Raw genomic sequence first — 16,161 nt, forward strand, 5'->3', positions numbered from 1 at the left:
CAGTGCATGTACTGGAAATGCTTTTTACTTGAAGCTATCCCTGGGCTTTGAAGTACTCCTTTGGAGCAGCCAAACATTCCTGTTATCCTTGGAGCTCTTGCCCTTCCCCGCTAAGAGATGGGCTACTAATGTGTCAGAAGGAAGGCCAGGTTTCACACGTTCCCATATCTGCAATACTAGATACCACTGCTTGCTCCTTGACCCCTAAGTGCATCTCTTAAGATCTGTACTGCTGCTTTGTTTTCTCACTGTACTCGCATGTCCACATCAGAGGCACTCTGAGGATAGAGTGAGTCTTTTTTTCACAAGTTGAATGAAACAGTTCTCACAGGTCTGGTCAACGTTCTCCTTGCTTCAGTGGTAGGGGAATATAAAGGGAGCAATATACAGACTTCATGGCTAATCTTACTAATATGTGCTAATATTACTAATATCTGCATTGGAGACTTTGGAGCTAGGAGAGATTGAATGTCTGTTTTTTCAGCTGAATGTATTTTGAGTCAAAAAAATGACAGAATAGTGGCCATAATGAGCTTGAAGGGGGAGGAGACATGGGAAAGTCCTAAGATTTTACTTTGTCCAGGTTTTGATGGGACAATATATGGCCTTGGACAACCTTATGAAGCAATAGCAGTGAGGGGACTGCCACTTATACATTACCTTGGATATATAACTCAGAAGATGCTGAAACAGCTGGGAAAGGTGACCTAGTGCCTTCCCCAAGGCTGGTACTAGCTGCAAGATGGAGCAGCCAAGATAGCTGCTTTTTTTTTTTTTTTTTTTTTTTTTTCAGATCAGCTGGTGCGCTTTCTATGTGTTCATTTTCTACTTGGGGCCTGTGAGGGAAGGACCTACCGGACTGCTTCCCTCTGAACTTTCACTCTATTCCTGTATATTCCTTTTTTCCTCATGGTGTAATTCACATTTTACAAAGAGCCCCATCACACCTCTTTGACAGTATAGTTTAAAAAAAAAAAAAAAAAAAAACAAAAAAAAAAAAACAAAACCAAACCCAACACAGAACCCCAGCAAACCCAACCAAATTTAAAGTAAAAACATGCCACTTAAGCAGGGAGCCTGGTGGCATTCTAACTTCTGCAGACCTATTTTTGAGATGTGAAAAATTTAAATAAATGCTGAGTCTTAGGTGAGTGAGGAGCATAACGGATGTAAACATTTACATGGGATGCATTAGACTTCTACTGTGTGTATTGTCTTTTGGTTGAAACAAATTATGAAGTGACTAATAAAATGAGTCAATATTCAATGATTTAAAACTGTGCCTTGTTGCTTTTTGCAAGTACAGTGGGATAGGACTTACTGATTCATAATGTTTTGCCATGACAAGGTCAGATGATGTGAAATAATTGATAAGGGCAAAATTTTAAAAGCTTTCCAGGAAACTTTGGAGAGTAAAATGTGTAGACAATTAGCAAGTACTTAAACAGTCATGTGAAATACCAGCCAGAAAGAAAGCTTGTCAATTACTTGCAGCAATACTTGTCCAGGTGCTGGAAAGGTGTGATGAGATCTGAACACCAGAAGTTTTTCCTTGGAGCTTGCAGCCTGCCCTTGGCGTTGGTTATGATTCCCTTGCCAATTAAAAAGCCTCCTTTCATGCTCCATGTGCTGTTGGGACAAGGACTGTTGTAATCTCATTGTCGGTTGAAGCAGTGCATGTGCCTGCTGTAAGGTTCTTCCTTGCATTTTCTAGACACAGTAACATTTTATTAGATAACTTTCCATGTGTTTTCTAACACATAATTGCACTTCTGTCTGCAAGGTACAATCTCCTCTGTATTGACATGTGTCCTTCCTTTATGGAAATTCTTTTGAGGCAAAGTAGTGACAGAACTACAGAGCTGTAGCTGGAGATCCATTTTAATTGTGAAGCGATGAATATATGATTTATTTTTAAAATCATCTCATCTTGTGTGTATAGTCTGGAAGTGTTAAGAACTAGGTGGCATTTCCTGTGACTGCCCTGGTTCAATGACGTGAATTAATACAGAGTGCTGGGGAGCACTTTTGACCTTGCTGGTAAGATGGGTTGTTTGTCAGTTCCTTGTTTTTAAATAGGAGAGCCCTCCAGGTACCAGGGAATTCAGAAATGGCATCAGAAACTGCCAGTTTGTGTTAATGAACGGTCAGTCATCTTAGGCCCTGGTTCTGGAGTGGGACAGACCACGGGGAAGCTGTTCCTTGGTGTTCATCCTGTGTGGGGGATCTAAGCCCGGGGCGGGCTGCGTGGGTGACGCCGTGCACATCGCGTGTGCTCAGGAGCAGGTCCACAGTGCTGTGTAGCAAAATGCTCAGGTAAGTGAGGAAGGTAGGAAATATTTGAAGGAAACATGTAATAGAATTTAAAGTGTTTGGCACAGTAAAATAATACCAAAGGTGAGAATCTGGAAAGCATGTCCGAACTTAACTCTGAAATAAGACCAGGAATTAGTGTAGCAAGAAATGTGGTGCTGACAGGATAAAGGATGTTTAAGACTGGAACCATTGGTGATTATGGGGAACATGGGAGGCTTCTCTTGTTTTTAACGTGCTTGATCCTGGTCAGGCATTAACAGTAGCTGTCTTAAAACATTTATCAAATTCCGGTAAACTGCACAGTGACAATGGCAATTATTAGCAGACAATAGTTAAGACTGCCTGAGCTAACATGATTGAACTGCACTGCACTGGAAGAAAGATGATGTTCAGATACTTGGCTGTGCAACTCTGGGCGACTGATGGTAACGGACACTCTGGCGGTAAGCTAAGGAAATGGTGTGGCAGACCGTTTCAGAGTATACGAGTAAGCATTTTCTTCTTTCCTCGTCTGGTTAGTAAGATTCTTAAGAAGCAGTTGTATAACTTGCACTAGTGAAATTACATAAAGACGCTGCTCCAGGAGCTTTGTAATCTGCCGCTAGTGCGGACGTCCTGTGCCGAGTTGCTCAAAGCTTCTGGAGCGTCTCGACCGCGGCCCTCACGGGGGCCTGCTCGCAGGAGGCACGGGGCTGGGGCCGGGGCCGGTGAAACAGCGCGGCTGGGCAGCGCTCGGGGGGCCCCCTCCGCCTCGGGGGGGCCCCTCCGCCTCCGGGGGCCCCTCAGCCTCCGGGGCCGCGGCCCAACCGCCGGTTCTGCGGCCGGGGCGGGCGGCGGAAGCGCGGCCGCTTCCGGGGCGGGCCTTGCGCGCAGCCGGGGCGGGGCCGCCGCCGCTGCCCGGGGTCTCGCCGTCCGGCCGGCGATGGGGGAGGCCGGGCCGGCGCCGGAGGCTGCGCCGGGGCCTAGGGAGGCGCCGGAGCCCGAGGAGGACGAGGCGGCGGCGGCGGCGGCGGGCGGCGCGCGGGGGGGCCGGGCCGGCCCCCGCGGCGGCATCCGGGTGCTAAAGGTGAGGAGGGGGCCGGGGCCGGGGCCGGCCGGGCCCGCCGGCCGCTGCGGGACGGCTCGGCGGCGCGGGGGCGAGTCGTCGCGGCGGGGCCGCCTCGGCTGCTCGGCGCCGTCCCTGGGCCGCTGCCCGCCCCGACCTTGGCGGGACAGCCGAGCGGAGCCGGCGTCTGCCCGTCGCTCGCGGCCGGGCTCCCGTCGGTTCGTTGCGAGCGGTCTTGGGGCGAGACCCCGGGCGAGCGGATCGGCGGGGCTGAACGGGCCCGGGCCGCGGCGCCTGCGGCCTGCGCGGGGGGGCTGCCCGCGGGGCGGGCCCGGGTCGCACCGGTCAGCCGCGGCCGTGGAGGGAGGAGGGCGGTCGGACGCGGACTAGGAGGCGGCTGCTGACGCTTGGGTTTGGTCTGCCTTGCAGAGAAACGTGAAGCGCAACGGGAGCAGGAGCTGTTTGAACAGGAGTCGGTTTGGTTCCCGTGAGAGGGACTGGCTGAAAGAAGACGTTGGACGAGGCTGCGTATATGTTTATGGAGGAGATTCTGCAGCTACTCCTTCAGACTTGCGCTTGGTCCTCTGTACGGTGGACACCTCAGCGTCCGAGATATGTGATGGAGAAGGGAGGAAAAACCTCTTTTTGCAACTTCATGGAGACCTGGTCAGGTGAGGGCTGAGAAAGGATAAATCCGTTTGAAAAACATGTGCTTTAGTCCTGCAGAGCTCTGTTCACTGTATGCCCGCATATGTTAGCGGGGCAGGTACAGGACAGAAATGGTAGGTAGCGGTTGGATACAGCCTTGAGTAATGCAATTCATAAAAATGAACTAGTGGTGCACCTTTTAAACATCTCAGGTAAGCCATAGGTGTTTTAGCTGCAAGGGTTTGGCTGGTGCTCCAGGCAGAAATATGTCTTCATTTTCTGTGTATGGGCTGCTGTTCATATACTGCTTTGTTATTTTCTATGTTACGAACATTTTAGTGTCCAGAAAACTTAAGCTACTTAAGAGGCTGGAAACAGTTACTCTGAGTCAGTGAAACACGTAAGGTACTTTCACAGTTATGTCATGTAATATTTATGTTAGTGATTTTTTTTTTTTTTACTAAGAAGAGTTGCCAGGTAAATAATTACAGGTAGACAGAAAGATAGTGCACTAAGGGTTATATGAAGAAGGCTTAAGCATCAGATTACATGTTTTACGCCTGCAGTCAGTTTAGGCTGAAAATAGCTCAGAGTTTAATGTACATTAACTTTGTTGTGGGTATATTATGGACTTCTCTATGTTTACAGGCTCCCATTAGGTTTGTTAGGATTTTGACTTTACATTGATTCTTCTGGAGTTAAGATTCATTTATAAAGTTGCTGCTCCTGTTCTCAGGGAGAAAATACTGCTGTGGTCTCCTTACTTGAAGGCTAAGCAGTAGAGACAACACACACTGAACAGGACCAGTAGCTGTTTTTTTGATAGTGAAATGAAAGTCATCAATTCCATGTGTCCAGATTTTAAAAATTTGGCATGTGTTTCATCAGGCAGGTGGAGGGAGTGCTAGTGGAGAGAGATGCAGAGAATAGGATGTGGCTAAGACTGGCTGTTGAAAACAGTTAGACCTCTTTGCCTTGCCCAGCCTGGATTATCAGAATCGGGGGTAGTTACATTAGAAACACTGGTTGAGGATAGATGGACACGTGAACATAGCCACCAAGGCATCTGAAAATCCCTCATTAGTTGCTTGAAGAACTTATAAGGAAATTGGCTTGTTTCGGACCCCAACTGTGAACAGATTTTCCAACATTTAGAAAGAAGACCCTTTACTACAGATCATGAAAAAGGCAAGATAAAACTTGTAAATGTGTTTAGAGAAAAACCTTTTGCCTTCATTTAGCTTTTGAAGTGGCTTTTGTTTTTGAATTCTTTTCATTATCTGTCTCTTTTTTTATGCTAGGTAGCCATGCCTGTCTGATTTTTGTGGCAGGCTTTGCACTAGATTAACAAATTGGTCCTGCAACCAGTGTTTTGGAAGCAAGTACCAAGTTGTAAATGTTTACTTCTCACTCTTGTTGCCTGTTGGTGTGTCTAGCATTTTGTCAAGTTTTGTGTTAAACTTCATGAGGCATTCTTGATTACAATGTGTCTGTTCCTTGTAATTCTCAGAACCTATTTGCCACAGAATAGATCCCTGAATTACTTCCCACTGGGGGTGTTCTCCCTAGAGAAATGGGAGTTACCAGTATTGCTTCAGTAACATCTGTGTTAGTAACAGGAAGCAGGCCGGAATGGTACCTACTTGCATGTCCACAGGAAGGTGACAGGGTGCTCAAGATATCCCCATGCCCTGTTGAGATAATTCCTTCTATGAACAAAGTTTGGTAATTACTTTAACAATGTGTTTGTGAATACAAATTACTCTGTTAAGCATCTGATTGAATTATACCACAGGTACATTTGTCTCCCAAACAACCTCTGAGTTCTTCACGCTTTCAATATCAGTAGGTGACTTTCTTTCAGAAGCTGGGTATGGCAAAGATTGATTTGGCACCTGACTTAAAAGACTGAAAGCAAGGCAATACACGGAAGAGTGACAGAAACCTTCTTTTGTGTGTTCACTTTAAATATTCAGTGGTGTCCTTGTGATCATTTTGTGTTTCTCTTTCAAGTCTGCGCAGAGGAGTCCCTTTCTGTCAGCACTTTTTCTTCTTCAAAGTGCACCTCACGGATCTTTACAGAGTTCTTCTATCTAGAATCTTTTCCTTACGTTAGCATCCTTTCGTATTCAGAAATTATACCTCCCTGCAGAGGAAAGGATTAAACAAAAATAGCTTGAATACCTTCTTTGGTCTGGATGCCCCTCACAACAATATTTGAACTACAAAGATTTGAAAACTTGACTGCTTATGAAGAAGAGCTGCAGTTGCAGCAGGAGTTGTGGAACTGTTGCTACTTTTTGTTGGCTTTTCTGTCTCTTTAGCCTTTGCACCTTTGCTTAACGGAGCTGCTTCTCTGACTAGTGGAAGTGTCCACTACCTGATACATGATACTGATGTGGATATAACGAGCTGTTTGTGTCAAATAGGAGCTGCTGTGACAGCCAGGGTGTTCTCCATGTGTACTAGCATTTAGTGTGTATTGCACTGGGTACTGGATGAATTTTTACATTTCTAATGTGATCTCATGCCAGCTTGGGTTTCACACCACATTGCTTTCTCTCAAAGGGAGGGCATGTTTTTCTACCACAAGCTTTAACCGTTGCCTCTGGAACCTGTCAGCCTTGATCATGTTAGTAAAAAAATTCCGCATAGAAACTGCCATTCCGGGTACTGGGCTTGGTTTTTTTCTTTCCTGGCCTAGCCTAGGTTTTCTTAGTCAATCACATGGCTCTTGACAAAAACTTGGACGTGTGTTCCATTCAGTCTGGTCTCCAGAATGTCTCTAGAGGCATTAAATGAATCGTTCCCTTTTCTGGTTTAAATGTGGTCGGTAGGTAGCAAGCTGGCTTGTTCGTTGCTTTATTTACGAAGCCCTCTGCTGGACCTGTGAGTGTCATTAGCTAAAGGCCTGGACCCTGCACTGCGTTCCCTGGGTCACAGACCCAGCTTTTAGCTAGTGCCAGAAGAGTAGCTCAGCTGTGGGCTGGGAGTCAAACACCCTTCCCGCCAGCTCTTCATGCTTGAAATGTGTAACACCAAGCCATACTTCATCTGCGGAGTGGTCAGTCATTTCATCCTGTGTACATGTGACTTACTAGGTGTAGAATTTTCTGTAAACTCAAAACTTTTGCCAAATAGTGATCTTTGAACAAGTTGTGGCATTTTGCAGACAACTTAAAGAATTCAGTAGACTTAACTTTTTGGCAAGGCTTTTGTCTTCCAGCCAGTGGCAAGCAAACCTAAATGATGCAATAGTACAGCCTACTCTTGGGTTTCACATAGAAATGGTACTATGGCAAGAGAGATATATTTGTTAGGGGATTAGGCTTGAATAGATATTACTGCCAATATTCCTTTTGTACATGGCTTTTTTTTAGAAAAGAAAGAAAACTAACTGAGGGCATTGTGTTTGATATCTTCAAGAAGCCTATCATTTTGATTTATGAGGACAAGAAAGAAAATCAAGGGTTTTTCAAATTAGTACTTTGAAACCCTGCAGCATTAATTCTTGCTGAAGTAAAAGATGAGAAGAAAAAAAAATAATGAAAAAATCAGGTCTTCTCTCTAGAAGGGGCAATTATCGTGGGATAGAATATCCAGCCTTTTCAGGAGACTAAGCCACAGTTCTGTACCTCAGTATTGAGCAACCTGTAGAACTGTGGTGTAGTTTGTCATGTGAAAAGTGCATATCCCTTTACTATATTAAGGTTCTTCCTGAATTCTGATGTGCAAGTATATTGTTCAGTGTGTGCTCTCAAAAGCCTCGGTCCATTCAGCAACCAAATTGGAATGTTTGAGTGTTTGGGGGTTTTTCCCTAGGTAATCTAGATGTAGGCTGCTTGAAGTGGGTTTTTTTGTGTGATACTCAAGCATTTATGGTTCCTGAGCTATGGGTCACATGCTGGAAAAGCTGTTTGCTGTCTAGCATAAGGCTTTAATAGCAGAAGAATTGGAATCTAGAGGTGGTCAAGGAAAAGGGCAAGGTATTTGGAGATCCAGTCAAGTCTTTCATATTCTTAGATTCTGAGCTGAAGGGTATAGAATACATCAGGGTTTACTGTATTGGAAGTCATCATTGTTCAGTGCAATCTATTATTTATTCCAGTTTTTAGTAGCTTACCTGCTATAGGAGACATACACAGATTTGTAGTTTCTAAGATTATCTTGGAAAGCTCTTTTGAAATTTTGGTGTCATGTTCACTGCTATGTGTTTCTGTAGAAAAAAAAAGTAAGTGATAACCTCTTACATATTTGTAGAAGTGCTTGGCTGTAAGCTTCTAGATCTTGACAGAAGGTCCTAAAAAAGGCTGAGAGCCTAAATTTTTAAGAAATTCCTGCAAAGAGAGAAGCATTGCTGGCATTACACTCTTTTGAACCAATCTCTTCTCCTGTGTCCATCTTGCAAAGCAGGGAAAGAAAAAGCATTTCATAAATCAGCTTTTCATGCTGATTGTACAAAGAACTCTATCTTAGCCGGACTATGATCTTTTTCCAGGAGTTCCAAGAAGGTAAGCAGTGTCAGAGTGATTGGTGGTGGTAGAGGTGGTCAGCACTGTTTGAATTTCCATTCTTAACTGCTGTTTCCCTTTTGGGGGGGTTTTCTTCATTTTAGAAGCTAATTTTCATTTTATTTTGGAAAGCATGGGATCTGGTCCTTGCTTATAGGCTCTCCAAACTATTTCAGAAGACTTCCCATCTCACTGAAGATACAAAGTGGATGGCATCATCAAGAGTGAAGTCATCTCAATTACAGAGGCAGGTTACACTTTTTGTGATACTGAGTCAAACTTGGTTTCTGTTTCCAAGACACATGAAATGGTACCAGGTAACTTCCATGTGGTCTTGAGATTAAAATTTGATGCAATTAGAGCTAAGCAGCTAAACCTGGTCAGGCAGACAGGAACCTCATGAAGTTCAACAGAGTGAAAAGCCAAGTCTTGCACCTGGGCAATGTCATGGTTTGAGCCCATAAGGCAAGTGAGCACCATGCAACTGCAGCCATTCATTTCCCTCCCCCCCCAGCACTGGGAATGAGAAAATGAAGCAAAAAACTCTGGAGTTGAGATAAGGACAGGGGGAGGCATGGCTCACCCATTATGGGTGACTCAACCTGTTATGGGTGGTTTAACCATTACAATCACAAAAGACAGAGTCAGTTCTGCTCCTGACCTCTCTACCTCCTCTCCCCAGTGGTGCAGGGGGGCAGGAAACGGGGGGTACAGTCAATTTGCTGCTTCTTCCTTCTTGGGAGAAGGGATAAATGGGGACAAGGGGGACGATGGACACGCTGCACACCCTTACCGTGTTCCACATGGCTCCCCTCTCACTGGAAACAGTTGTCTACAAACTTTCTCTGACTTGAGTCCCTCCCACGGGCTGCAGCTCTCCCCAGGCTGCTCCGGTGTGGGTCACCCCCACAGGTTGCAGTCCTCCCAGCACCAAACTACAGTGGCAGGAACTGCTTCTTCCCTCAGAGTCCCAGCCTCCTTTAAGTGCAATCACCTACTTCAGCCTAGGATCCTCCATGGGCCGCAGGTCAGCTTCTGCTCCACTGGTGACCTCTGTGGGTGGAAGGGGGGGCAACCCTGCTGTCTTACGATGGGATACAGGGGTCTCTGCTCCAGCGCATCTCCCCCTGTCTTCTCTTTCCTTCCACTGACCTCAGTGTTCACATGGGTATCCTTATAACTCCTCCTAATTCCCAACCCCTTCTCAGATTCCCCTCTGTAAATACATTATGGCAGAGGCACCATCACCGTTGTTGATTGGCTCAGGCTTGGCCAGAGGCAGGTCCAAATTTGAGCCGGGCAAGCTTCAAGAAGCTTCTCTCAGGCCACTGCTGTAGCCCCCATTACCAAAATCCCCACCACAGAAAGCCAGCACAGGGAGGAACAAGCCCAGGCATTAGTACGCACTGGGGGCTGACTAGCTGGAAAGCAGCTTTGTGGAGAAGGACCTGGGCATCCTGGTGAGCAACAAGCTGACCACGAGCCAGCAACGTGCCCTTGCGGTAAGGGCGGCCAGCGGCAGCCGGGGCTGCGCCAGGAGGAGTGTTGCCAGCAGGTCCAGGGAGGTGACCCGGCCCTTCTGCTGGCACTGGCAAGGCCACACCTGGAGAGCTCTGTCCAGTTCTGGGAGTACAGGAGAGACATGGGCTGGCTGGAACAAGTCCAGCAAAGAACCACTAAGATGATTAAGGGACGGGAGCAGCTTGCAGCTGAGACAGCTGGGACTGTTCAGCCTGGAGAAGGCTCAGGGGAATCATCAATGTGTATAAACACCTGATGGAAAAGGATGAAGGTGATGGAGCCAGGCTTTTTTCAGGGGACCCCAGTGACAGGATGAGAGGCAGTGGGCACAAACACACACACAGGAGGTTCTCCCTGAACATCAGGAAACACTTTCTCACTGCAAGGGTGACAGAGCACCGGTACAGATGTTTGCCTCGGGGGGTTGTGGAGTCTCCATCTTTTGAGATGTTGAAAACCCAACTGGACGAGATCCTGGACAGCCAGCTGTAGGTGTCCCTGATTGAGCAGCAGGTTGAACTAGTTGATCACTCCAGAGGCTTCTTCCAACCACATTGAGTCATTGATGAAAAAGATTTGGAAAAAAAAAAAAAAAAAAAAAAGTTCAGAAATCTGAGTTCCGTTTTACTAATCCAATGGATGGGCTGACTGTGGAAGAAGTATGTATCTAAAGTAATAAATACTTGCATTACTGTTTTCTATGATTTAATGCTGTACTTGCCATGGAGATTAAACTCACTTTCTAGTTAGTCTAACAGGAAATAAAAATATCTGTACTGAACTGTTGGCAAGTTGAACAGCAATAATCATCCGAGCTCAGTGATTTGTCATTATGTACTTTAAACTCCTGTGGATTCTGAGCATTTGTTCAATTTGGTTTGGATAGTTTAGGTTAATCTGGCTTTCACAAACTTTTTTTCTTCAAAAAAGGCATTGCAAATAATTGGAAACATAGCAGAAACTGTGTCTCTGTCATACACATGTGTCAGCAACTGATTTGGATACCAGAAGAGGCCTGGGGAGGGCTGGAAAGGGAGGAATTGGGCTTTCTGCTGAAATTTATCTGAATTTGCATTAAACTACAGTGGCTAGCTCTTTATTTCTTTTTTTGTTGTTGTTGTTTACTGGTTTAAAGAAGGGGCAGAAAGAAAAGGCAGTTTTCCATATGTTTTTTTTCTATTTAAAAAAAGCACCACCACACAAAAACACAACAAACCAGCAGTGGCGTGTGTTGCTGACAGTCACCTGGTTACATCTTGAACTTTAATGCATGAATATTACTCTCATGTATGAGTTTCGGAGCATACTTACAGTACATATTGAATTGTTATCTCTGACATTGCTTTTGGTCACATTGGAAGCTTCACAAATTTAGGTAAACTCCTAAAAAAGAACAAAAAATTATGAGCTGTGACAGACATTGGTATGAATAAACAATGTTTTATACTGGTTAAGGCAGCTGATGTTTCATAAACTAAAATTTAAATCCTATTAGTCCATGCAAGGAAGGAATAGCAACAGAGCAAACCGGCTCTATTGGGGAGTGATCCTTTGGGTGGAGTTGAAGGTATAGATCAAGGTTTTCCTCCTTTGTCTGTTAAATAAAGCTTATTTATGGGTTGAAATTTGCCAGTAACTTCATGATTCTATTTAGAGCTGACTGGAGTCTGCAAGGCCTGACATCAGTTTATTAGTTAGTAGAAGCTCCAAGAGACAATTTCTGAAGTGAGGGGAAGGGGGTTACTTCATACACAGCCTTCTGGCTAGCAAGTTGATATATTTCTGTGTAAAAAAAAAAAAAAAAAATGAAGGGGAGAAAGGAGAAAGGGGGGGGGAATCAAAGTTGCCCTTATCAGGATTAGCAAACATTGAGCGGCAAGAACTGGTTTTCTGGTTCAGCTGCATCTCAACTACATTGTCTTTTTAGGATAGAAACTTTGTTGTTGTTTTGTACAATAACGTTGAGAGTAATCCCGTTAATGATCCAGAGGTCCTACGTGTGAAGTGAAAGAGTCATGATGTATGTACTTGCAATACCTGAGGTCATTTTACTTCTTGAGGTGTGTCCTGTTGACTACAGAGGAAGTCTGGATGACTAGATACTTGTAAATGGTACATGTTTTATGAAGTCAGTCCTGCCTTAGTTATGAGACAGCATTTGTAGTGTAATCATTAAAAAAAATCAATTTTTTTTTTTTCTTCAGTTGAGAAAATAAAAGGTTTGGTACCTACAGTAATAAAATAGTTCACGTTAAGACATGAAGTATAAATGATGTACCCAAGTCAACAAAGTTTAGAAAACAGGTCTTACCAAACAAACTTGATCTTGATGCTTTGAAATGTCAAGCTTGGGCGCCAAAGGCATTAGTCATTTGTTGCAATGTGTGATGCTGGATGGGGCTCTGAGCAGCCTAATCCAGTTGAAGATGCCCCTGCTCATTGCAGGTGAGTTGGACTAAATGACCTTTAAGGGTCCCTTCCAACCCAAGCCACTCTATGATCATGTTCTGTTGTCAAACTGATAAAACTTGTTGGCCGATACCTTACAAATTGGAAACTGTTGTTCAATGTAAACATTTTTTTTTTTGTTGAGGGGGTAGCATATGTCTGAATAAAGCAAGGTAAACTTCCACTGTTCAGTTGCTCTGTTATTAACCTGTGGCTAAAACAAATGTAACTCAGGAAGGCATAGATGAAGAGAGTGATGAGTACTGAGAAGTAAATGCAACAGGTTGATCTAGAGGGTTTAGCATACAATATTCTCTGGAAAACACTGCTTTTCAATATCACTGCATATATTTATGTAAAAGCAAAGTGTACTAAACACTAAAGAGGAGAGGGAGGAGGCTATAACTTGCTAAAACTTCAATTCAGGATGACTTGTCTATTGAAGGGATATGAGTGAACGTGCCAAATAGTCAAGAGCAGGTTTGATCCAGGGATATATATACTGTTGAGTAGAACTAAGAAGTCTCTGTACTGTTTTGTGTAGCCAGTGTGTGGATACAGCAAACAGTCTCAGTGTGAGTGCTTACGGAATGTTGTTCGGATAAAGAAAAATCAGTAGTAAAAATTATTTTGAATCAAAGTAGACTCACCCTACTGCAAGAAAATTTTAAAAGCACATTGAGCCTCATCTTGAAAAGGAAGTTTGAAATGGTTAGTCTCGTGATTTATAAGCACACCTGTTTAAAGAATAGACAAGTGGTCCAGTGACTGTAGTCTGAAGCTAGGCACTTTTAGATTACAAATGAAGATTTTTAATCGTGGATAATGAGTGGACCACTGGAGCAATTTATTTTAACTCCCATCTTACATCGTCAGTGCTTAATCTTTTACACTAAGATTTTTGCCCTAAAGCAAAACTTCTAATATAGCGAGAAACTGTTACTTCTATTGCAGAAAACAACAAATCAGCACTTCTGGAAGAAGTGAGATGAGAGGATCAGAAAACATCTTTTCTGTTCTGAATATACCGAACCTGATGTTTCAAGAGAACTTTCTCTTAATTGCCATTTATTCAAGTTAGCCTCTGAATCCTTCCTGTGATGTGTTGTAGTTCTAAAAACATCTTTTCTTTAAATGTAGCATTTGAGTTAATTTGCCAAAGTATAAGAATCTTCCGCCGATGAAAGCTAAAGAGAATGGGAAATTTATTTTTTCTTTCTTTTTAGAAGTCATTCCTCAGGAAGATTCACGTATGCTTTGCTCCTAGATGCATTTGGAAGAGAAATTTAAGTAGAGTTCTTTTATGTCTTTCAATCATTATATGTAGAGATTTTTAAATTATTTGACATCTGTTTTTTTGTGCAGTTTCCAGTTTTGTTTCTTGTCATTGTTTCCTCCTGGTGCTCCTTAAATCATGAAATGGAAATGATCGCCATGGATTGTATGGTTTATGCCTGTTGCTTTTTCTCTCTGTTTCCCTTCTGCAATGTAATTCTTTGAGTGCTACAGTTCTTAAGTGCTCCTTGACAAGTAGGAAGCACAGACCCCAATGATGTGTGCTTGCCAGACCTTTTCAGAGGAGCAGAACAACCAGTATGTCAGTATTCCTTACCCTTTAGCTGCAATGAGACTTGTTTAATCTTTTTTGCGTTCTTAAACTACTTTCTTGTATGTTTTGGCAGGAGGCTGGAGCCCACAGAAAAACCCCTTCAGATTGTGTATGACTACTTGGCTGGGTTGGGTTTTGATGATCCTGTCAGAATGCAGGAAGAGGCAGCAAACTCTGATCTCAGCTGTATGATTCGCTTTTACAGTGGTAAGAAATTGTGTGTGTGTGTGCACTGTCACTGTTCCTGTAGTTTTAACTACAAGGCGTAACTCAGATGAAGCCCAAGTCATTGACCTATTGGGTTTATAGATGGCTACATCAAACACCCAAAGTATGAGTAAGCATTTCTTAAAATAACAAATTTTCCCGATTAATAGAAAAAAAACACAGTTCTGTAGTTCTCTTGATCCTATCTATGTCTTGAGAAAAGACAGCTCCGCAGGAAGACACAAGATTACTCCGTCGTCTTTAGTTTCTAGTGTTACAACAAATTTCTTAGAGCTGCTAATGGGATCAGAAATATATTGCAGTTCAGTCTTGATATGCCTGAAGATTGTGTTTCCAAAAGGTGTATGGATATGGGCAAGGAAGGTCCTGGTCAAATTACTGCCACAGCGTGTAAATAGAAAGTGCCAGGTGGTTAGTCATAATGCAGGCTGCCATTAGAAACCCAATTCATTTCACTGGAGAAGTGTCACATGCATACAGTCTGGATTTATAGGGCAAGGAGCAGGGAGTCAGAGGTTACTGCAAGTGGGAGGAGAGGCATCAAGCGTAGGGCTGTAGGGAACTCCGATTGCTCACCACCCGCTGACCAATACCCAGCCCATTCCCAGCTAGAGATCCCCAAATACCAAGGTCCTGCAATTGCAGTCCCAGAAGTGAGAGAGAGCCCCCCTTCCCAACCACCCTTCCTCTATATAGTGAGCATGATGTTACATGATATGGAATATTTCATTGGCCAATTTGGGTCTGGTGCTCTGGCCATGCTCCCTCCCTGCTTCTTGTGTACTTGCGCACAGGCAGGACATGAGGAATTGGAGAGTCCTTGAAATCTCAGTAGCAGCTGAAAACATCAGTGTGCTATCAGCATTCTTCTCATACCAAGCCCAATGCTGAATCTAAAACACAACACTACTCTAGTTACCAAAAAGGAACATTAACTCTATTCCAGCCCAAACCAGGACATTGAGGAAAAAATGAGCAATTCAGTTTTGGTATGTCAAGCAGGAGCTGCTGAAGATTCAGGAACAGTGACTCAATGTCATGGAAGCGAGTAGAGAGAAAATAGAATTTAGTAGTTTCAGTCAGCAGAGGAAGGTGATCCTGCTTAGAAGGAGGCTGTGAATGAAGAAGTATAAGGATTAAAGAGTGTTCAGGAGTCCTGCTTTAAGAAAGTAAAAGCAAATGCTGACAAAGCTGTTCTTAAAGGTAGTGGAGGAATTAGAGGGAATACTATAGAGATTATGTGATAATTTTGCAGGACCTGCAGCTGAGGACATAAAGGATGGAGTAATATATTTTAGCCAGAGGAAAGTTACTTAGAATCATAGAGTCACAGAATGGTTTGGGTTGGAAAGGACCTTTAACGGCCATCTAGTTCTAACTCCCTTGCCACAGGTAGTGACACCTTACACTAGACCAGGTTGCTCAAAGCCCAGTCCAACCTGGCCTTGAACCCTTCCAGGGATGAGGCAGCCACTACTTCTCTGGGTAACCTCTGCCAGTGCCTCATTGTAAAACATTTCTTCCTTACGTCCAATCTAAATCTAACCTCTTTCAGTTTAAAATCAAACCGTTGCCCCTTGTTCTGTCACTGCAGGCCTTGGTAAAAAGTCTCTCTGTACCTTTCTTATAAGCCCCCTTTATATACTGAAAGGCTGCTCTGAGGTCTCCTCTGAGCCTTCTCTTCTCCAGGCTGAACATCCCTAACTCTCTCAGCCTTTCTTCATAGGAGAGGTGTTCCAGCCACCTGACAATTTCCGTGGCCCTCCTCTGGACCTGCTGGAGTGCTGAGAGCAGCCTTCATATTTCTTTCACTCCTTGGGGATGTCTCTTGGATT

The 16,161-nt window shown here is 44.0% G+C and overlaps 1 protein-coding gene across 2 annotated transcripts in view; it reads left to right on the forward strand.

Annotated features, from left to right (window-relative positions):
- Positions 1-3,238: 3,238 nt before the first annotated feature.
- The window catches only part of PHLPP2 (PH domain and leucine rich repeat protein phosphatase 2), a 42,187-nt gene continuing 29,264 nt past the window's right edge, over positions 3,239-16,161 (forward strand). The window contains exons 1-3 of one of the 2 annotated variants that reach the window (XM_042797345.1): positions 3,239-3,382; positions 3,791-4,032; positions 14,172-14,305. In XM_042797345.1, the coding sequence (XP_042653279.1) occupies positions 3,239-3,382; positions 3,791-4,032; positions 14,172-14,305 (520 nt within the window). Of the gene's footprint in view, positions 3,383-3,790; positions 4,033-8,440; positions 8,521-13,990; positions 14,083-14,171; positions 14,306-16,161 lie in introns of those variants that run through there. The other variant, XM_032981767.2, reaches the window with a different exon arrangement.

Source organism: Tyto alba, unplaced genomic scaffold (genome assembly GCF_018691265.1).
Source record: "Tyto alba isolate M040663 unplaced genomic scaffold, T.alba_DEE_v4.0 Super-Scaffold_26, whole genome shotgun sequence".
In the NCBI taxonomy this organism is placed as follows: domain Eukaryota; kingdom Metazoa; phylum Chordata; class Aves; order Strigiformes; family Tytonidae; genus Tyto; species Tyto alba.